Source organism: Lagopus leucura, unplaced genomic scaffold (genome assembly GCF_019238085.1).
Source record: "Lagopus leucura isolate 7727_CA_CO unplaced genomic scaffold, USGS_WTPT01 Super-Scaffold_739, whole genome shotgun sequence".
In the NCBI taxonomy this organism is placed as follows: Eukaryota; Metazoa; Chordata; class Aves; order Galliformes; family Phasianidae; genus Lagopus; species Lagopus leucura.
The window spans coordinates 17399038-17422195 of NW_024962255.1; the positions used below are offsets into that span (position 1 = coordinate 17399038).

At 45.4% G+C, this 23158-nt stretch overlaps 1 protein-coding gene across 4 annotated transcripts; it reads left to right on the top strand.

The window, feature by feature from the left end:
• Window positions 1-578: 578 nt before the first annotated feature.
• On the top strand, window positions 579-22550 carry ZNF488 (zinc finger protein 488). 4 transcript variants are annotated; one of them, XM_042863181.1, is made up of 4 exons: window positions 579-649; window positions 15962-16184; window positions 19389-19617; window positions 20999-22550. In XM_042863181.1, exons 2-4 carry the CDS (start codon window positions 15966-15968, stop codon window positions 22153-22155), a joined length of 1605 nt encoding a protein of 534 aa, XP_042719115.1. In that variant the 5' UTR covers window positions 579-649; window positions 15962-15965; the 3' UTR covers window positions 22156-22550. The 4 variants fall into 4 exon arrangements, with proteins under 4 accessions (XP_042719115.1, XP_042719116.1, XP_042719114.1 ...); XM_042863182.1 differs by lacking the exon at window positions 579-649 and adding an exon at window positions 735-787; XM_042863180.1 differs by lacking the exon at window positions 579-649 and adding an exon at window positions 4424-4449.
• Window positions 22551-23158: the final 608 nt, after the last annotated feature.

Here is a 23158-nt window from a genome sequence, read left to right on the forward strand (position 1 = left end):
TTTTCTGCCAGGCGTTAAAGGCATTTATATGGAACGACATCTTTCAAAAGCAATGTTGCCGTCCGGATTTGGGGAATATTTGCTTCTGACAAGACGTGTGATGGCTGTATTTGCCATACCAGCTGTGCCATCAGCCGCTTCAAACCTCAGATTCCTCATTTTACATTCCCGCATTTTGCATCCAGCCGGTGCTCTCCGCGAAGCACCAATTTTCGCGTTTAGACGGTTCGCATCGATACGCGCGATGCCCCAAACGGCACCGCAATCAGCAGCCGTGTCGGGCGCTGCGAAGGAGCACCGGGAACGCATCCAAAGGCTTTGCCCTTTTTTTTCCCCCAACTTTAAAAGAAAGTCCTCTTCCTAGCGAACTGTTACACCGGGGAACCCCTCCCACCTCCTGCTCGCGGCCTCGCTGCTACCCGGGGGGGTTCCGCGGGGGAAGCGGCGGGGCTCGGGAGAAGGGGGGGTCGCTTTGGGCGGGGAGCGGCGGCGGTGTCGGGGAGGGGGACGCGGCCGCGCCGGGGCGGTGCGCGGGGTGGGGTGTGGGGGGGGGGGGGGGCGGCCCTGGAGTGGGATGCGGGCTCCGCGGGGACGCGGCCGCAGCCGGCTGCTGGAGTGAGGGCTGAGCGGAGCCCGTGAGCGCGGAGAGGTGAGAGGAGTTGAGGTGGAGGGGATACGGGGGCGGGCCGGCAGGCGAGGGAGGGCCGGGGCGGCCGTGGTGCCGGCGGCAGAGAGCGTTCAGCGCGGGGCGAAGCGGGCAGCTGCCGTCGGGCTGCTCTCCTTGGCGGTAAGAAGGGGGCAAAGGGGGTGAAGCGGCTCTCAGACGGTAGTGGGCGGGCGGGCGGCCCCGAGGGTCCGCGTCCCCGGCGAAGCTGTCCGGGCAGCGGGGTCGGGAGGGAGAGCCGCCGTCCTCAGCTCCTCCTCGGCAGCCCCGCGGCGCTCCGCTGCCTCCCGGCTCCTCGCCCCCGCCCGGACAGCTCGGGCGACGGCTGCCCCTTTGGTCTCTCTCTTCTTTCTTCTGACTGAGAGGTCGGAGCCTTCGTGGCTTTGGGTGCTTGGTTAGGGTCTGATCGCTTTAAGAAACAGATGAACTTTCTTTGGAATCTCTCTCCACACTACTCCGTATTTCTACCCAGTGTAAAGATATCCATGCTCCTTAGCAGGAATTTCTTACTGGTTCCATAAGTTAGAAACCGCTCTCGTCATCACTTGGAAATGTCACTTTGGTCTTCACGTTTATAAATCCTTTGTGTAAAGATTTCTGTAGGAACAGAGTCGGGTACAAAGGGGGGAAGCATCACGTTTGCTCTGTGGTCGGATGGGTGCTACTGCGGGAGATGGCAGTGGCAAACGTCGTGCGAGTTTTCACTAATTCTGTATTTTCCATGTAGCTGCTCTTAAATTAGAAGCATTTGCATTCGTGGGTTGAATTGGGGAATTTACAGATTCTTGCTGTGGAGCTGTCCCCTCTTTCTGGCTTTCAATAAAGCCAGACGTAGCGCTCATAGCTCCACTTACTCTTCATTAGGTATCATTGCTAATAGAAAGAGGGATTTAGTCAAGCAAGAGAAAAACCGGAAGGTTAAATTTAAGGTTTATTTTTTAGAAAATGTGTAAAGTGACACCAAATGGTTGTATGCTGTTTATGAGAGAACGTTTATGTGGGATTCAGGAACATCCCCTGTGTCAAAGCAAAGCAGTGCTCTGCAGAACCTGACAGAAATATCATCTTATTGAAAGAAAAAAAAAAAAGCTCCAAAGACATAGAAGCATTAAAGTCAAAATATTAGTTTAACTTCTATTAACTGAGTGGGAGAGAACAAAATAATAATAATAGTAGCAGTAGTAGTAATAATAAAAATATAAAAATAGATTCAGTGTGAGGAATTATAGAGTGAATGGAAGATTTTGCAGAAGAAATGACTTACCCTAAATCCTGGCATATCATATGTGTGTTTTTCCATGTCTGTAATGCTATGAATCTGTTAATATGGTTCTTCTCCAGCACTTGTTACCTGTATTTGCTGTTAATAAATCAGCTCAAAGAACAAAGTGCTGTTATTTCGTGCAGCTGGAGAAACCTCCAGCATGAACCATGTGAATGTGGCTACTCCTGAAATATTTATCTTGAAATCTAAATGGCAAGTATATAAAATTGCAAAAGATCCTACAGCTGTGCATGTAGCCATATGTACAACTGTGAGTGCGTGGCTGTGTTTATGTGTATATGCACATGAACACAGAAATCAATATATTCGTTTCTTGTTGAGCAGATATCACATTTTTTAAAAAATTGAAAGTTACCAAAAATAAATAGCAGGACTGTGATATGAAAATGAACCATCCACATCTTGCACAGCAACCAGATAAAGTCATTTCTTGCAGTCTATGAAAAGGTGACATGAATTTGAATTGGATGGAGAGAGCAGAGGTGGTTATTCTTTTCCTAAGTTACAGATGCTGTTGCTGTGTGGCTGTGGCACATCAGTCTGGCTGCATTGGCTTGTGCTGGCTGCTCGCTTTGCAGTGTTCTCTGTCTGCAAGTGGGGAATGGGGTTTTGTTTGCACGGATGCCCATGTAAAGACGAAATGCTCAGCCTCTGTGAGAACAGACGGGCCAGCACACACTGCCACAACCTGGGTCTCCCCAATGGATATAATAGCAGAGGAAAATTTGCATCATTACTTTTTCTGTTCTGCATCCCACGAAATGCTTTTGCTGTTTTAACATACACATTTGCTGTATGCTCTTTCTAGTGTAGTGTGAGAAATAGAGGCACTTTGGGATTTGTTTTCTCTCCCTTCTTGGTTGTGCCCTGTAAAATTCAAAATGCCTGTGACATTTTTGGGGCATTGTACCTACTGTGGAACACTGAGCAGTGCCAGAACAGCAAGGGCAGGAGGCAGACCCAGCCTCTGAAGTGACCACTGGCACAGTGCCAGCAGGAATATGAAATACACTGTGCTCTGAAATGAGGCTAATTCATAACATTTACAGGCCAATAATCCTCAGAGCTGACTGGAGAGCTACAACATGCTCCTGGTTTCCCACAGGAACCCTGTTTTTAATGTTCTAGGCTTTGAAGATGCAAGAACAAAAGTAGTAGGTAAGGGTAATGCAGCACATGGATGTTGTGTAGGCTGGTGAGGAGTCAGCCCTCCAGCATTGTGCCTTGCACCCAAAAATGAAATCTTTAAAAGGCATCAGACCACCGAGCTATAGTCATTTCCCTTTGTCTACTTGTGAATGACTTGCACAAGTCAACACCATCCACGAAGGCCCATTAGATCAAATGCAGTGCCAGGCAGAAGGATGTTATAATTGACAAAGAGCTGAGCTTGCTGTGGAGCTCCCACATGAAATTCACCGGGGCAGTGCACATACCCCTCCTGGAACTTGTTCCAGTCTTAATTATGTTTTCACTGAGCTAGATCTGACCCTGAACTTTGGACATTTCTTTCTTGAACTTCAAGTTCAAGGTGGTAATTGCATTCATGTGGTCTTGGGGGAAAAGTTCTGCCTCTTTTTCAGAGGCAGCTCTGCATATCTTCATGGCAGCTGCTATGCATCAGGTGAGAGCCCTCTTCGGCTTTCCTTGTCTTCAGAGGAAACATCAAAGAAAACGGGAATCTTACCTTTTAATCAAGTGGTTCCTGATCTCACAAGGCTTGCTGAAGGCAGATGTGGAACTTTAAATACTTACTCATTTCAAAGCAAGGTTTTAACTCTGTCTTCTTCATTATTCCCACTGAAGACTGAGGGATACTTCATAATAAAAAGGTTTGGCAGCTTCATGATTCACTAGACTGGGTATCCAGCCAAGATATAATGATGGCTCATCAGGAGCTGTCAGCTTGCATTGCCTGTACTGTGTGTTTCAGGTGATGGAAGACAGTCTGAAGACCACAGAGCCTTAAAATAGTAAGAGTTGGAGAGCTGCTCCCTGAAGGTACTGTGCAAATAGAATAGCAAAACTGTGAGCTTTCAATGAGCTTGGAGGTCTCTGATTCAGAAGAAACAATTCCATATTGGACTTGCACTCCACAAAGGGCCAATTTCTGGAAGCTCAGTATGTGTGTCAGGCTCTCCACTTGGAGATGCCCCATGATTCTTTCTGGGAATGTGCTGTTTCCCTGCTTGTACCCACTATTTTGTCAAGGCAGAGTTCTGCAGCTGCTGTGCAGGAAGGTGGGTCAGTTAGCTGGGGTCAGCTAAATGCTGAGCAAAACCATTTGCATGTAGCAGGCTAGTTCAGCCCCAGTTTTTCCCCACTAGTTTTAGACTCATCTCACCTATGCAGCCAGCAAATTCCTCCCTGATACAAAGCTGTGTTTTCTGCTGCTTCCCCCAGATGCCTGGTGCAGGCAAACTGCCCTAGAGGTGCAGAGGATGAGGTCAGAGCAGAAGAACTAGAGAGGTACTCACAGGATGGCCCGGTGTAGCCTTGGGTAAGAAAAATCATAGCTCTTACTGGCATTTTATTTATCATTGCTAATTGAATTCTTTCCACATGGATTGGAAGTGGTACACTGGCAGGAGTGGGCCTTCCTTGAGCCAGCTGATCCTGATCTCTGTGCAGAATCGTTGCTGGAATTCCAATTTGCCATTGATGAAACTGAGAGGATGAAAGAGGATACTTAGAGTTCAGGAATTCAATGAATACAATTTCTTGAAGATAAACAGGATGTCAAGACTCAGAAATATGACACGTGCTTAGTTTTCTGTCTTACAAAAAGCAGCACCTCATCCCTTCCCAAACTCATCCTAGACTTTGACATACTCTACTTTGAATGTAACACCTCCCTGAAGGGCAGTAAGCTCATAGCTTGGTGCAGCCCAGCCAGGCTGGGAAAGGCATCACATGGCGGCAGCAGCTGCTTCATGTCTCCACATCCACTCGTATGACCTTCTTCACACATATGGGCTTCTCAGCAGCAAAGGAAAGGCTCTGGGCCCCAAGGGAGAGACTTCCAGACCTGGCCAGGGCTGGAGCACAGTCTATCTTGCTGCAGCAGTGAGCTAAGGGAAAGGTTTTTTGTGCTTTAACAGTACCTCCTCAGTTTGTGGTTTAATGGATTTAAGAAGCAGGTTGAGTTTGTTTCTGCATTTGTTTGGGGGTATTTGGAATTATTTATGATATCTTTCAAAACAAGAATTCTCCTTTTCTTTCTTCGATTTCCTGCCAACTTTTTCCAGTTCTAGCTTTGATTCTTCTCCTTTGCAGTTCACAGAATGAATAAAAAGATAAGGAAACTCTGTGCAGGAGGAAACCAAATGTATGAAATTCAGGAAGTGAATTTTCTCACTTTTTCATCTCTGATTTCCCTGGAATTCCCCTCATGTGTTAAGAATCTTTAGTTCCTTACAACAACAGTGAATGACAAATTCTGTAGACAGAAGCACTCTGTCTGCATCAGCTCAGTTCTTCAGTATCTGTAGTTTATTGTGCATGACAATGCATGTCTGATCACAGATTTCTCGGGCTGACAGACCTTCTGAAATCAAAAGGAGTTTAGGCAGTGGCCACAGGAGTGCCAGGTTATATGCTCCAGGGAGAATACTGTCAGTGCTGTGACTAGTAAGTTAAAAGGAGAAGGGAATGATGGTTCCAATGTTTGTTTATTGCAGTTATGTCAGTATGGCAAGTGCAGGGCTCTACAATTCAAGTTAATCCTTGCTCCAGAGGCAGGTCAGAATAGACGTAAAAATGGCTTTGGAGGGTGGGTCAGATCCCCTGGGTCATATCCTCCCAATAACTTTTATGAATATCTTTGTAATGTGTTTTATTTTTTTCTTTTTCCATAGTAGGGTGATTGTTTTGAAAGGTTCACTGCTACGTGCATATTACATCAAACTGAAATTAAATGTGAAGGTGAAATTAAAGAAGACGTTGGCAAGTATTTCTATCAAATTAATTTAAGAGAATCGATCTTTATTAATCCTTTCCATTTATGATTGTGAAGAGCTGAAGTAACTAAGCTTTTGAAGTAACTAAGTTCTGGTTGAAAATTTTCCCTTCTTGCAAAGATGGCTGAGTTGTTTCCTTCACACCTGTAAATCAATGATAAAATTAAGCAAAACTACGTGTTTCTTTTGTGACCGCCACAAAACAAAAAACGATGCCACAATTCAATGTTGTCACTGTGGCAAGGAAAATTGGGCCCAGTCCAATGACAATAGGTGGCTGGGGAGTTTGTGTTCCAAGCAGAGTTTCTACCCTTGAGCTTTTTACAGCTTTTACAGGCATTCCTTAGAAGAGCTTGCAGTGACATCTGAAGGCCATGTGGTAGAAAATCAGGGATCTGAAAATCTGCTTATAGCTATTCATAGACCCTTCTCTCATTTTCCCTAGGAATGTGTTCTTGTCAAGAGGTGTGGGAGCTGCCCTTGTGCTTTGCAGGAGTTACTGTTGCATTAGGCTCTGCTGTCAGTTCTGCTGCTGCCTTTCTGCAGAACCTTGAGAATGCCTCTCTGGTGGTCCAGAAATGGTCCAAACATGACTGTCACACCTGTGTGCGAGCTCTGTTGCACTCGTCTATACTGAGCACAAACTTGCACAGAAGCAAGTCATATAGAGTATGATGATTCCAAATGGTCCCTTTAAAGACGTATGGGAAAACACCCGGAATGGGTCTTAGTAAGGGAGAAAAGGGGACTGTAAGGGAGAAAGGGGATTATGTTTTGATCAGGCTGTTCTACTAACTGGGTTAATGGAGCATGGGTTCACAGAAGTCTTCTGTAGACATGAAGAAGATTAAGGCTGTATAACCAAGATGTTATAATTGCAATATAATCAAAAGAGTAAGGCAAAAGCAAACAAGGATCACAAAAGAGAATAAGTAGAAGAGCTTACCCTTGGGTTGAGCTCACTAGAAGATACCAAAAGAGGAGGACCTCCAGAAGAGATCCTTCCCCTCTGGTAGCCAGCTCTTAAATAGGTCCAGGAGGGGTGGAGCCTGGCTCCACCCCTTCCGGCAGCACAGGTGAATTGCCTTCACCTGTGCTCCTCTGGCTGACTCAAGGCTCACCTCAGGTGATCAATCAGAGGTTCAGGCCGTGACTCAGCAGTTCCCATACAAAGGCAAAATGTTGGAACTATATCTTCAAATCAAACTCCTAGAAATACCTGCTAAATCACACTGAAATTTGGCAGGAGGAATGGAATGCAAATACTTCCAATGATGATAGGCAAAGCCAGCCTGAAGCATCATAGCTGGTTTTGCAGGGCCATAGAATTGATATAAACTATCCCTAAACCATCAGGCTGAACTCTTTTTGCTAGCAATTTGTGTGCTGTTTCTGGAAGCAAGCAGACTAGGAGCAGTTGCCATGAGCACCATCTATTTCATGTGCTTTTTGATGAAGCATCCACAACTGCATAGTCCATAGGGAGCTGCCTGCCCACAGGTACTTTTTGTTTGACAGATCTGTCACACTCCTCAGAAATAAAGATGCAAAATCCATCACTCAGGGACATGGTATATGTGTATCAGATACTCTCTGGGGGATGAAGAGTCCATTAAACTGCAAGTCCCTAAACTCATCCGTATGAAAATTCTCATGTATGACAGATAGAATATGGAGAATACCCCCATGTCTAACAGGTGATCTGACTCTAATGTCCTACTAACGCATTATAAATATTCAATTTATGTCACCATTTCAGATATGTGCTTGGGTGAGCCCAGAGGAATAGGAACTGCTTATGCAGAACATGAGTGAGAGCAGCAGGATTATGTTGTGTGAGGGGGATCGTATCTCTAGGAGGCAAAGTCACTCTCAGCATTGCCTGTTTGAGGCAAGGGTATAATTGCCTGCACAATACAGAGCTGAAGATATGACCTTCACAAGGAGATTTATGACAGAGTTCTGTCAACTTTTCCATGCAGCAGAGGAGTGAGTTTGTCAGATGTACAAAACAGTGAGCAAATCTGTGAGAGAGTGCAGAAGAATGGCTTCTCCTTAAATCAGTTAGCCAAATGTTGAAATTGGTAACATAAAACAGGCATGATTTTAACGTAGTGTGTCTTCACCCATACATAATGCTAGTCCTGATGGCACAGGACAACATTCACGGGGATTTTTAGGTCACTGAAGAAGATTTGCGTGCAGCTATTATTCCTTAAGTACTGGAATGAGGTGAGAAGAGCACATCTCTCAAGGTAAGGGCCAGAAGTGGTGGTGTCTGAGGAGCATATGAGGATAAAAGATGGGAGGTTGGCCAGCTGAGGAAAATAAGTGGTGAAGTCATCAGTAGGAGTCTCATCGTTCCAAGTGCTTGCAGGTGTATGTGCATCAAACAGAAAAGAGAGTAGTGACTGTACTGCAGAGCTGTAGGCAGCAATGACAGGAAGCTAATGGAAGGAAATGAAGGTCTGATGCCAACCTCGGGAGTTCCTGGCATTTTAGGAGAAAACAAAAAATTCATGAAATCTTGAAGAATTCTCAGTTGTGATCATTTTCTCCATCCTTTGCTTCCTTTGAAGAATGTGAGCAATTCTTCCAGTTCAGTCTACCAAAGACAAATGCCAGCCAGCCTGTGAACCATTGCCACTTCTCACTGCAGCTCCCATTGTCTTGATCACCGCTACAAAAAGCCCTCGAGAGGGCAGCAACGTGTCGCTGCCCACCTGAGGCGCAGCGGAGGAGGTAGTACAGCTCTCTCCCAGGCTGTCCTAACGTGGTGCTTTTGTAAGGTACCCCTGTCTGCACTCCCCTGCAAGGAGACCAGCTTCAAGGCAGGTGACCGCTCTCCCACTCGCTGACCCAGTGACTGTAAGTTCAAACATGGTCTCTACCAGACGTCGGGCATGCTCCAACAAGTCTGTGGCGACCCAGACAGAGGGACTGGCCAGATCTGCAGCGGTCCAAGTCTCTGGCTGCAGGGAGTGCCTGAGTCTGCTGCTGCCGGGGGACAATGGGAGGGATGCCACCTGCGTGAGGTGCGAACAGTTGGATGAGCTGCTCAGCCTTGTGGTAGAGCTTAGGGAGGAGGTGGAGCGGTTAAGATCCATTAGGGACTGCGAGAGGGAGATAGACTGGTGGTGTAACTCTCTGTGAGAAACAAGCAGAGATTGCAACCCCCAGCCTGTAGTGGACTCTCTGCCTTACCGTAGTAAAAACGAGAGAGCTGACTTGGGAGGAGAAGAGGAATGGCAGCATGTCCCACCTCAGCAATGCAGGCGGCGCCCTCCCCGACCTACCTCGGTTCCTCAGGTGCCCCTAAGTAATAGGTTTGAAACCCTGGAACTGGAGGGTGAGGAGGCTGAGAACAAGGTGGTGGAACAGCCTCTGAGCTTTGCTAAGGAGAGGCGGTCGGCTCCACGCTTGAAGACCGCCTCTTCTGGTAAAGAAAGGAGGTTGATAGTTGTAGGAGACTCCCTTCTAAAAGGAACTGAGGGCCCGATATGTCGTCCTGACCCCACCCGGAGGGAAGTGTGCTGCCTCCCTGGGGCACGGGTCAGGGACATCTCTAGAAAGCTGCCTGGGCTTATTCGCCCGTCTGACTACTACCCCTTATTGGTAGTTCAGGTTGGCAGTGATGATGCTGCCAAGAGAAGCCTAAGGGCAATCAAAAATGACTTCAAGGGTCTGGGGAGGGTACTGGATGGTGCGGGAATGCAAGTGATCTTCTCTTCTATCCCTTCAGTGGCGGGGAAGGACTCTGAGAGGATCAAAAAAGCCCTCCTCATCAATAAATGGCTTAGAGGATGGTGCAGGCAGAAGAACTTTGTTTTTTTTGATCATGGGGCAATTTACTCGGCTCCTGGCATGACGGCTGCAGATGGAGCTCAACTGTCTACAAGGGGTAAAAGGATCCTAGCCCAGGAGCTGGTAGGCCTCATTGAAAGATCTTTAAACTAGGTAAGAAGGGCGAAGGGAACAAAATGAGGACTGCTGAGGTTCAGGTAGTTCAAGGCTCAAAAGTGAACTTGATGGGTGACAAGGGTGGAGTTCGAAGGGATGGAGTGTGGCAGGGGAATGCTGCCTCCCTGAAGTGTCTATACACTAATGCGCGCAGTATGGGAAATAAACAGGAAGAGTTGGAGATCTGCGTGCGGTCACATGGCTATGATCTCATTGCGATCACAGAGACGTGGTGGGACAGCTCACATGACTGGAATGTTGTCATGGAGAGCTATGTGCTTTTTAGGAAAGATCGGCCGGCAAGGCGGGGTGGTGGAGTTGCTCTTTATGTAAGAGAGCAGCTTGAATGTATTGAACTCCACCTGGGGGAGAGTGGTGTAGCAGTGGAGAGCTTGTGGGTAAGAATCAAGGGGCGGGCTGGTATGGCTGACACCGTTGTGGGTGTGTGCTACAGGTCCCCTGATCAGGAGGAGGAGGTTGATGAGGCCTTCCACAAACAGTTGGAAGCAGCGTCACGATCCCAGGTGCTGGTGCTTATGGGGGACTTCAATCATCCAGATATTTGCTGGAAAAGCAATGTGGCCAGGCATGCGCGGTCCAGACGGTTCCTGCAATGTGTTGAAGACAACTTCAACAGGTGGTTGAGGAATCAATGAGGAGAGGGGTCCTGCTGGACCCTATTCTCACTAATAGAGAAGGGCTTGTCAGGGAAGTAAAGGTCGGGGGCAGCTTGGGTTGTAGTGACCACGAGATGGTGGAGTTCAAGATCCTGAGTGGAAGAAGTAAAGCAAAAAGTAGGATTGCTATCCTGGACTTTAGGAGAGCCAACTTCGATCTCTTTCGGGGCCTACTTGGAGCTGTCTCATGGGCTAGGGTGTTGGAAGGCAAGGGGGCCTGTGAGAGCTGGTCGGCATTTAAGCAGCTCTTCTTCCAAGCTCAGGATCGGTGCGTCCCTGTAAGGAAGAAATCGGGAAAGGTTGGCAGGAGACCTGTGTGGATGAGCAAGGAGCTCGTGCACAAACTCAAAGGAAAGAAGAAGGCCCATGAAATGTGGAAAAAGGGTCTGACTACTTGGGAAGAATACAGGAATGTTGTCAGGGTCTGCAGGGATGCGACAAGGAAGGCTAAAGCCCGCCTGGAATTAAATCTGGCAAAGGGGATTAAGGATAATAAAAAAGGTTTTTTCAAGTACATTAACACTAAAAGGAAGACTAGGGAGAATGTGGCTCCCCTGCTAAGTGATGGGGGTGTTCTGGTAACGGGGGATGCTGAGAAGGCGGAGATACTGAATGCCTTCTTTGCTTCTGTCTTCAGTGGAAAAGCTCCCCCTCGGGAATCTGAGACCCTGGAGATTAGTGAGAGGATCTGGGGAATGGAAGACCCCCCTTCTGTCAGGGAAGAGGTGGTCCGGGAGCGCCTAGGCAACATCAATGTTCAGAAATCCATGGGACCCGATGGGATTCATCCACGGGTGCTGAAGGAGCTGGCAGAGGTGATTGCTGAACCGCTTTCGGTCATCTTTGAGAAGTCTTGGAAGACGGGGAAGGTGCCTGAAGACTGGAAGATAGCCAACGTCACCCCGGTCTTCAAAAAAGGCAAGAAGGAAGACCCAGGCAATTATAGGCCAGTCAGCCTCACCTCTGTCCCTGGAAAGGTGATGGAACAGCTTGTACTGGATGTCATCTCCAGACAACTGGAAGAAGAGGAGGTTATCAGGAGTAGTCAGCATGGGTTCACAAGGGGGAGGTCGTGCTTGACCAACCTGGTAGCCTTCTATGATGTTGTCTCTGGCTGGGTGGATAGGGGGAAAGCAGTGAATGTACTCCACCTTGATTTCAGCAAGGCATTTGATACTGTCCCCCATGACGTCCTTATAACAAAGCTGAGGAAGTGTGGGATAGATGAGTGGACAGTGAGGTGGGTTGAGAACTGGCTGACTGGCAGAGCACAGAGGGTCGTTGCTGGTGGTGCAGAGTCCGGTTGGAGGCCTGTAACTAGCGGTGTTCCTCAGGGGTCTGTGCTGGGTCCGGTCTTGTTCAACATCTTCATCAATGACCTTGATGAGGGGATAATGGCCACCCTCAGCAAGTTTGCCGATGATACGAAGTTGGGAGGATTGGCTGACACGCCTGAAGGCTGTGTTGCCATTCAGCGAGACCTGGATAGGCTGGAGAGCTGGGCAGAAAAAAACCGGATGAGGTTTAACAAAAGCAAGTGTAGAGTCTTGCATCTGGGGAGGAATAATTCCATGCACCAGTACAGGTTGGGGGATGACCTGCTGGAGGGGAGCTCTGCGGAAAGGGACCTGGGTGTCCTGGTGGACGACAGGTTGGCCATGAGCCAGCAGTGTGCCCTTGTGGCCAAAAAGGCCAATGGCTTACTGGGGTGCATTAAAAAGAGCGTGGCCAGCAGGTCAAAGGAGGTGATCCTCCCCCTCTACTCTGCCCTGGTAAGACCTCATCTGGAGTACTGCGTCCAGTTCTGGGCTCCCCAGTACAAAAAAGACAGGGATCTCTTGGAAAGAGTCCAGCGGAGGGCCACGAAGATGGTGAAGGGCCTGGAGCATCTCCCCTATGAAGAAAGGCTGAGTGAACTGGGTCTGTTCAGCCTTGAGAAAAGGAGACTGAGAGGGGACCTGATCCAGGTCTATAAATATCTAAGGTGTGGGGGGCAGAATGGCGAGGCCGGACTCTTTTCAGTGGTGAGTGGAGACAGGACAAGGGGAAACGGCCAGAAACTGCAGCATAGGAAGTTCCGCACAAACATGCGCAAGAACTTCTTTACAGTGAGGGTGACGGAGCACTGGAACAGGCTGCCCAGGGAGGTGGTGGAGTCTCCTTCTCTGGAGATGTTCAAGACCTGCCTGGATGCCTACCTGTGCGACCTGGTGTAGGGAACCTGCTTTGGCAGGGGGGTTGGACTCGATGATCTCTGGAGGTCCCTTCCAACCCCTACAATTCTGTGATTCTGTGATTCTGTGATTGTAGGTTCGTAATGATCATATCTTCATTCAAACTATGAGGGCCATTGGCAAAGATGTGAAACACATTGGGTCTGGATTTGAAATTAGTCAAGAGTTCCTGTGCTGCTGTCTCTTTGCCTGAAGCCTCAGTGTTATGCTGAGATGTTTCACTAGGTGGTGCATTCAACAAATTATTTGATCTCCCTGTGAAGAAAGTTGCTACAGGACTCACAGGAATGAGTTCCTTTGCTCTGTACCCATGTTATGTCCTCTTTGCAGCTTTCCCAGAGCTGACCCTGCTGTGCAGGTGAGGAATGTTACTTGGGGGATTTTTTTGTCCATCAGATCTGTGAGTAATTTACAAGTCATTTAGAAAACAAGCAAAGCACAAAGGCTTGTTGAGTTTGATACATGCTTGACTTTGGATAGAAGAAAGGTATGTTAGTGGTCTGATACACCTTATTGGCTTCCATTTCCTGCATCCCGTCAATTCAGGAGAATTTAATGGAACAGAAGGTGTGTCGATTTATTTGCTCCCAGAAGGGAGGATTATCTGCAAGCAGCCCAGTGGGACAGCAAGAGCAGGCAAAGGCTGCTGCACCTGGGAATGATTTCTGCCCTTTTTTTGGGATGTATGGAAGCCCTTCAGCACTCAGGACGGGGGGCAGGACCAGGGGCATCAGGCAGGTGGCACGCACTGCCCTGCCAGTGGCTGCACCGGCACCAAGGAGTGCAGAGCAGCCATGCTGATGTTTCGCTTCCACCCTGTGGGCAGCAAAACACGAGTGGGGAGCAGCGCTGAGGCCTGTCCTGCCTCTCTGTCAGTCACTCTGTGGGATGTCTGTTCTGGAAGAAATCACTAGGTGGTGGTGTTGCATGTAAATCTGAGACTTGGTGTCCACACATTGTCAGTTTTTGGAGAAATGGTTCTTGTCATGCTGGGGTTTGTGGGTTATGCTCTTTGATGCCTGCTGAAACAGGGAAAGATACGAAGCAGCAGGACCTGGCTGGAATCAGGTTTATATTCCTTCAAGCCCAGTATCCATACCTCAGTGGGGATTTCTGGAGGAGGTTGGGACAGCACAGTCAGTGACCCATCCCTTTCTGACATGGGTGTGCTCGCATGCAGCATCCTCAGCAATGTCCTGCAAATTCAGTCTTGAGGGCATCAAAGAAAACAGAAAATTCAGCTTCCTCTGAAGGGACACTGAGATAGCTAATGTACAACACTCTCCTATATACATGGAGACATTTGGATGAATTAGAAAGGAGAGAGGGTTTGCCTTCTAAAGTTGTAAGTGGATAAATAAAATAATGCTAGAAGGGATTAAGAATTCACCAAATGCAGACTCTTACAAAAGAGATTGTTTTAGCTTGTAACTTATTTCTAAATGCTTTCTTGTGCAGAAGCATTTTAGAAAGAAGCAGAAGCAGTGCAGAAGCACTGAAGCATTTTAGATCTCAAATTTATTTTTCTGATGGTACGGAGCTTTTATTTTTTGCATTATTATTATTTTTAAAAGATGGCCTCACTCCATTGATTAAAAATCAGAACTGCTTAAATGGAAACAGACAAACATAGGAATTCATTGTGTTCATTTAGGTAGATCCTGTGTTGTACAAAAGTGCACACAGAAGACATCTGTTGCAGTACGCGCCCTGTTGCTGACAACAGACATCATCTTGTTCTTACACCAGTAGTGACTTTATCAGGTTATTGGGAAACCAGGCAATAAAATTCATCAGTAACTGAAAGCAGAGTCCTGTTCTATCCTCCTCTTAAGGCCTAAGATCTGGCAAGTCAGCTGACATGTTTTTTACCCTTTTACCTCCCACTCTTTGTCTTGCTTGTCTGTTTTAGACCTTCATCCTTCAGAGGTTCACTATTTTCTGCATACATAAACATGCATTTCCTTATTTCCGGGATGGGGGCTCAGACCTTGCCTATGAGGAGGACATTATTCTGAATTAATGATACTGATTTAGAAACTGATTTAGTTAAATCACTGCAACTCTCCTGAGCACATTATATCACTTCAGTTTAAGTCACGAGTCAGTGAGTAACGAATCAATTCTGCTGGCAGAGAATGAGAAAGATTAGACTAGATCTTCAGCCCTTCTATCTCGGTGTTTATTAGGCTAAGGCCTCTTCAGGGCTTGTTGCTGTTCTCTTTAATTTTCTGTGCCTAATGGACCTGATCCAGCTCTTGATGGCATAAATTAGGGTTTTTTCATGTCCTCCATCTGGGAGCAGGAGATGGCAATATCTTCATTAAAAACCTAGGGAAGCTCAGAATGGCAAATAACACAAAACTACATCTTTGCTGCATACACATATCTTGGATTGAGGTGTATAGTGCAGAAATCGCCTCTGCACTGAAAAGATTTAATATTCGACATTCAGGGCAAGAAAATTCAACCCCCTGAGCACACCAATCTCTCCTAATATTATGCTAATGACAAGAGTCATAATCTGATTTGATTTTCCTAACAACAGCTAATAACTATTATCTTATGTACATTCTGGGAAGGGAAGGATATAGTCCTTGTGTCAGTCAACAGAGATTTTGTGCATTCAGTTTGAGCAGACACTCAGTTTACTCCTGGTTGTACACCTGAGTACTTAGACTGATGTCATGCTTCCAAGCTAAAGAACATGACTTTTTCAAAGCCCATCTCAGATTACATCTGCTTTTTTTTTTTTATTGTTGCTGTCCTTCTCATCTTTCTTCACAATTCTGCAAGCTACCAGTAATAAGTAAGAAGGTTACCTGAGAATATACTGGAAGAGAAAATACAAAATTCTACTGGTTGAAAATTTAGCTTACTGTTCCCAATGTTTCTTATTCCTGGCCATGGGGAGTAGCAGTGCAGAGCAGCTGGGCTCCTGGACAGTCTGACTGTTCCAGAAAAATATAATCAACTTGTTTACAAATCTCATGTTTTGGTTACTACAAAGTTGCTTTTCCCTTTCTGAACGAGATGTTAACAAAGCTGTAAACTCCAGCCGACAATGTTTTGGCATGCTCTTATAATTCACCTGCAGTTCCTAGAAGCCTTTATATTTTAAGTAGTGATGTCTCCTTCCATTACCATCTGTATTCCAAGTGTGACTTCTTGTTATTTTACAGGTTTATGATGGAACTCACATCTTTGCCTAAATTCCTTTGGACAAGTGACAACAGATTTCTGCATCACCATTTCCCGGATATACTGGCTACTGTTCACACCACACAAGACATTCCTGAAGAAGCTGTTTTTGGCCCGTGCATGCTGCAGAACACCCTGCTGGACACTGTAGCTTTTATTGCCCTCAAGTGTTCTGATAGACGGACCATCCACTATGTGTTTAAGGTGGGGAAAATCAATGCTTGATGCTAGTCCTATCAGACAGACTTACATCATCCTTCAGGTTTACAGCATCCTGACTTTGTAAGGGGTAGATTTTTTCTCTGTTCAGCACAACTAACAGCTCCTCCAAAAGGGAGAAGCAGATGATGCATTGCTGATTTATGGGCCGTAGACTGGGGGGACCTCGATGAAAACTGTCGCCTTTGCAGGAAGAATACAAAGTCCTGTTTCTGTGCTCAAGACTGACGACCTGCTTCAGCATTGACTGCAAGCAGGAGGAAAGAGGGATGAATAGTTTTGCATCTTCACTTATCTCAGATTTTCTCCTTACAAAGAACACAGGAGGTTTACTAGGAGGCACTGTAAATCTGGATTTCTCAGTTACCCATAAAAGTAAAACTACAATTGGCAGTGACTTTAGTATGATGTGTAAAAGATGTCAATCAGGCAGCTGGCCCACACATTATTCAGGTAGCCACATCCTACTACTATTAGTACACGGATCAGCTGAAGTTACCTCAGATAACTCTGCATTGCACCTGCTGTTTGAAATTACTGCAGGAAAGCCACAGAACTGGGGCTGTGAAACAAAAGGAACCATCATACTGGGGAGGTCAGGAGCCCCAGGATGGTGATGGAGTGAATTTTAATCTGTTTAATCTCAATTTCTAATTCCCAAATATTTTGTTCCATAGCCACTGTTCATCATGACATTTTCATTTGGACAATGCTTATTTCTCCTGCTAGCATCTTATCTCAGCCTTCAGGGTCTTGGAGTGCATTTCAGTAATCACTGGTGTAGATGAAGACAGGGACACCATGTAAAAAAATAACTGATTCTTTTAAGTTTTCTGTAGTTTAGAGAAATTCCAGGCAGAATGTGTAGTATGGAAGATGTATCTGTTTGGAGACATCTGCTTGATGTTTTTGCTTGAAAGAAATCAAGAAAAAGACAAAGAGGCTTCAGACTTTTGCTGACTGTTCATTTGAGTCCCTGACACAAGTTAGCCTGCTCAGGCTGGATTATCAGTGCTTCAGGACAACTATCAGCTCTCTGGAGAATTAACCCTCCTGAGATCAGACTCTATCGAATAATTCTGTATTCCTCCTGGGAGTTTTAGAATGAGTAGAGTCAAGGAAAAATCTCAAAGAGTTTCTACACTGGAACAGACCTGCAGTGGGAGGGCTTTAGAGTTTTGCTGCATATGAGTTAGGAGTTGTTATGAAGGCATGGCACTGAACGTCTGAACTGGCTCTGATCTCTGTTTTTGTCAGTCAATGCATCAAATTATGTGCAAGTAGCTATTTCAGGTGCAGCCCTTGGCCCCATATCCTCTTTGCTTCTCAAAATTAAAACTAAACCTTCAAGAAATCAGGAATTATTGTTTAGCTTGCAACTCTGTGTGCAGACAATTAATTAATGATACAATCACAATGACACAATATTGTCATGGCACTGAAGGGAAAACAAGAAATGGGTATTGATATGCTGGCTATAGCAAAAACACAGGGACAAAGGATAGGCTGGATTCTCTGCAGCTGAATTTCGTGCTCACCCTAGTTCAGCAGCAATTCAGCAGGGCTTTGGAGAATATAATTTCCAAAAAGATTTTCATCTTCTTAGGCTTTTATGTTTAGTTCAAAGGGAGCTCTGTTTTTTTCCTCTCATCTACTTGGAGGCCCTAATTTGAGCTCCTTGAGCCAAATTTCTATGCTTGTGCAACCACTGGCACAGGTGGTTCTTTCCAGCCAATGCTTTACTCATGCAAAGTAAATCAGTCCTTTATAAAATCTATCCTTTCCTCTGACTTCCTCTGCCCCTTGCAGCTTCTCATGCTTTTGCCTCCTGGATCCAAGGAGCAGACTTATTCTCACTTTTTTTCTTCAGCTTGTATCAGGGAAGCCAGAATATCTTCACAGCACTCTGGTACAGCCTGTTGGGCAGTAAAGCCCTTCCCTCATGTGTGGATGCAAAGGATTCACCTGAGGGACTGCCAATCCAGGGAGAGAAAAAGCCATAGTGGGCTCATGATTGAAGCTGAGTGCACCCAGGTCTGCTGTTCTGCCCTTGATTCCTCCTGTGAGCTCTTTCAACTCCTGCCCTGGAGGTCTGGTTCCTGGAGGAGCTGTGTTCCCTTTGACTTTGGTTAGAGCTCCGGGTGGGTTCTTGGTATTTCTGAAACACAAAAACTAATAAATGACAGCCTCTGTCATAGCTATTAGTCGCAACCACTGTGTCTGTGGGTGGGTGTGCTTGTGTTGCTGTCAGACTTCAAGATTTCTCAATCACTGTTAATTACCATGCTGTTCTGAGAGAACCAGTTATGGAGCATGCAAATTTATTTTCTCCCTCATACTAATTAACTTTTATACTAATGTTCTCTTAATGTTTCCTTCCATATCCAAGTGACTATTATAGCCATACTTTTCTTGGTAAGTAGCAGTCAGACTGAGTTAAAAACAGAGAAATAAACAACCTAAATACTGTTCCTGATGCAAAACACCAATGAATGGCCATCCTGCAATTAGTGGAAAACAAAGAGCTATACATTGCTTGGGGTGAAACTTGGATCATACTTGTCATTAGACATTTTTCATTTCCAAACTTCTTCCTTTCAAAACAATGACTTAGTGCTTCAAAAATTAGTTGAGGCTTTTTATGTGTGTAAATGTTGCCCTTGATCACCCTCTGTTTCAGCCTCCCAGCTATGAAAATCTTCCCCATTTTTCAAACACTGCAGAGGACATAGTTCTGCTGTGGTAAACACCAAGGAAAAACCTATAAAGAAATAAATCATTCCCTATTCAAAGCAAATGCAATCAATTAAATAAGATGGGAGCCACACACTGAACAAGGAAGACAAAAAGAAATGTTTTACAGTTATATTATTTCCAGAGTGTGGTCAACCTGCAACTAAAGGACTCAGTAGCCCTGTGGAGAAAAGCCTTTTTGCAACTGAGCACTGTGTTGTAACATGTATACAGAAGGAAAATTTAATTTGAGCAATAGACTTAATATTAGGTTGTTAACTCCTGATCTTTCTCCCCACCACAACTTTGGTCACAGATGTATAAGGATTGGGCTCACTGCTTTGGCACAGGCTCTGTGTGATGTAGAAAAAAAGACTTTTTTTTCTTGAACTTGTTGGACATCTATTTTAGCTCCCAGAACTTAAAACTTCCCCTTTTATGTGTTCTGTCCCACAGGTAGATGTCACGTCTGTGCACAGTCCTACAGGACTGCCTTGGATGAGGCTCGTACAAGCAGCTGCCAATAGCAAGGAGCAAAACTTGGAAGCTTACTTAGAAAACAGTCAGTTATATTATCGCTCTACCAGGAAAATCAACAAAAATGAGGAGCTACTTGTCTGGTATGATGAAGAGCTTTCCAGACTCTTGGGTTTCAATGAGATAAAAACTCAGAGTCCCCAGAATGGTAAGTTCCAGACTGCTGGCTGTGCAGAGGTCACCGAGGACTGAAGTGAGCCTGCAACTCATTTAGTATGTGCTGATCCTGTCATACAGGAAATAAAAGCTGTCTAAACCCTCAGCAGTTAACAGGTCAGACCTTCTGCTTTGGGGTTTGAGCTGGAGGCACAGAGCATGAAGAAATTTGCTTCAAAATTTGATCTAATCAAAGTGGAAGAAACCTTTTTCTACATTCCCTTTTCTGGAGTTAAACGTAACTTATAAAGCTTTGTTTGTAATAGATATAGGTTGGTTAGTTTATATGATAACGTATTTTACTATTAAATCAATATAAATACATTTATAGCAGATACCCACTAAATCACTTTAACTGATTTCAGCATATTCTGTTAGCTTCTATGTAGACACACAGTATCAGCCCTGTGAATTTGTCAGGGCAAAGTGCTTTCTGTACAAGAAACACTGTATTTAGATGCAAGACTTGAAACCAACAGTGGTACAGCTGTTACACAATAAGCTCAGTTTCTGTAGTTTGGGAAATGATGATCTATACTGTACTAAGTCTACAGCTTAGGTTTTTCCAATTCTTCCCAGCCAATTTGTGAATTTTTCTATATACCCCAGACTTCAGGAGCTCTCTGCCATCATTTGCATTTATAAATTGCTGCATGTTGTGGAATGCTGGAGCATGGATGCATAACAATGGTTAAGATGTGCACTATGCTTCTTGGTCACTGAGTTATGTCCCATCTGAAGGCAAGAAAGAGATGGTATTATGCTAATGCACATCCCCATTTCTCCAACTCATGACTGACATTGTTTCACATTGAATATTTTCTATGCCACAGGCATCTATGCCTTGAGACATAGAACAGTTTGCCAAATGAGCATGAATAAGAGCTTTAGGAATTAGCATCAAATGATTTGTATAACATATTAAACTTTCAGAGTATCCTCTGCAGAAAGTGGAGGCTTGTGCCAAAATCTTTGAGGCCACCTCTAGTCCATGTCATTACATGGGTGAGAGATACATGGGTGGCAGAGAAATAAACATTTATCCTCTAGTAAAGATGGTGAATGCAGTAGTATAGTCCCAAAGTTTTTATGGTTTTATCTAGACTATTGTGTACTGGCAATATTATCAAATTCAAACATGGCTGAAGGGGCTGAATGGAAGCACTTCTGCAAGTAGCACATGGAGGCAAACAGACACGAACCATTTTCCATAACAGCAAGGGATCTCACTCTGACTTTAGCTTTACCATGTATCACCTTGAATGACATGAGATACTTTTGTGTTTTTGTTTGTGTCAATGACATGGTCAGGATCTGCATGCATCCATGATTCTAACTTGGCAAAACTCATAATCTGTTGTCTCTTTCTGCAGAGATGAGATGCCAAGAATGCAACCGAGTCTTTAGATGTGAGCATTCCTATCTGTCCCACGTCCGCTTCCTGTGCATCCCAGAGAAGAGTGCCCTATGGAGGAACTTCCAGGGTGAAAAAGTCACCTTAGTGGAGCAGAACACGAATTTCCACAGCCTGGCAAAGGATCTAGAGGTCAAAATGACAGCTTGCAAAGATGATGCCTGTGGTCTCACTGGAGAAAAGAGAGCAAAATCAGAAGAGGCTGAGAACAACAGGAGCAGGAAAACAGTGTTGTTGGAGAAAACAAATAATCTGAGTGAGGAACATAACTGTGGGGGCAAGGAAGAGGCTGGAGGAGAGCATGCACCAGCTGGTTCTTTCTGGAAGCTGAGTTCAGGAAGGCAGTCAGCTAGGAAGGAGGCTTTTGAGCAGAAGCAGAGTGCTTTCACTGAGGTCAGGACGACAAAGGAGAAGCTGAGGAATGAGAGACCCAAAGAGTCAGACCAGGAGGATGGCACAGGTCCCACTGGTAAGGAGCAGGTATCAAAGGAGGCATTGCTGAACTCCTCTGGTAGTGCATTCTCTTTTGTGTGGCCCGCCAGAGGCCAAGGAGAGCAGAAAAGTGCTTTCAGCAAGCCCAGTAAATGTCTTGCAGAAAGAGTGGCAATAAATTCTTCTCATCCCATGAGTGAGTCACCAAAGAGCCTGGGGGAGCTGTCTGGCTTCATTGCCACCACAGACATCATGTGCTGCAGCACTCTTCTCAATTCCAAGTTCTTTGTCAGTGATTTGTGTAATGCTCAGATGCTGCAGACTAGCATCATTCGGGGAAATGTTTTCCCTTATAGCTCAGAACCATGGCACAAGCAAGCAGAACAGTTACAGAATACGACCACCACTTCTTCCTCCACCTCCACCTCCTCCTCCTTGACTCTTCTTCCCCCCACCTTCACATCCTTTGGAGTGGCTGCCCAGAACTGGTGTGCCAAATGCAACCTGTCCTTTCGCATGACTTCCGATTTAGTCTTCCACATGCGGTCACATCACAAAAAAGAATACTCTTCAACTGAATCCCAGAGCAAGAGGAGACGGGAGGAGAAGCTCACATGTCCCATTTGTCATGAGTACTTCCGAGAACGCCATCATTTATCCCGGCACATGACCTCTCACAATTAGAGCTGTGCAGATGGGTCTCACCAAGGGACTGGGCAGGTTGGGTAGAGTAGGGGGACGTCGTTCATTTGTATCCATTTCTTTTTTGCGTTTACATTAATTTCTTACAGAAAATCACTGTTTACAGTAATTTATAATCGATGCTTTGCAAAAAAAAATACGATATGTTTACAAAAGTCTGAGTGGGTTGTAAGTTTTGCAAACTCAGCCTGGCCCTTGTCAATCTATTTTTGAGGAAATAAAATTGTGAAATGAATGCACACACGCAGTATTAATTTGCAAACAAAGTTTGGGGACAAAGGTATCATTTTGCAGACAAAATTTGATTTGCTGGTGTCTGTGCTGTACAATGTAAATACAGAAGCAGCAACCTCTTCACTGAATGCAGAATCTTTAAATCTACATGGTTGTACGCAAAAAGAAACAAAGTTGCTGTTTGTATCAGTTGTGTTGGCCTCTTACTCAGTCTGAGCTGAGTTCTAGGCTTTGCTGCTTTTGAAATAATGTATACAAAATCTGATAAGTCTGCATCTGTATCGAAGTTTGAGCTGTAGTCAAACGATCATTTAAGGAAGGGAGCACAGATTTTTCCCAGAGGTCGGCTTGCAAGATCTGTGTGACTTCTGCATGCATGCAGGTCTCATCGGGCAGGGTTTCGCTTGTGGATTTCAATTTATGGATATACTGAAGAAGGCAGCTGGGGTGCCTGAGTTACTGCTAGCAAATGCTAGATAGAACCTGTGTTCTGCATCCTGGCTGGTAGGCTCTGTTCTGCTGACAGCTAGAAGAGGAATGTCCTTCACGAAACGACACAGTTGTTCATGAATTGCACTGGATGAGACCATTTCTATCATCTGGTTTCTACATTGGCTAATTCCAGATGTTTCGAAGAAGATGCCAAAGCCTCTCTGTGGCCAGTCCATATGAGATGATTTTCTGTTGCCTCCTTTGGTTTGTGTTCTGCTTAGTCTCAGATGCAGATGAGTTTATATTACTTGGGGGGGAA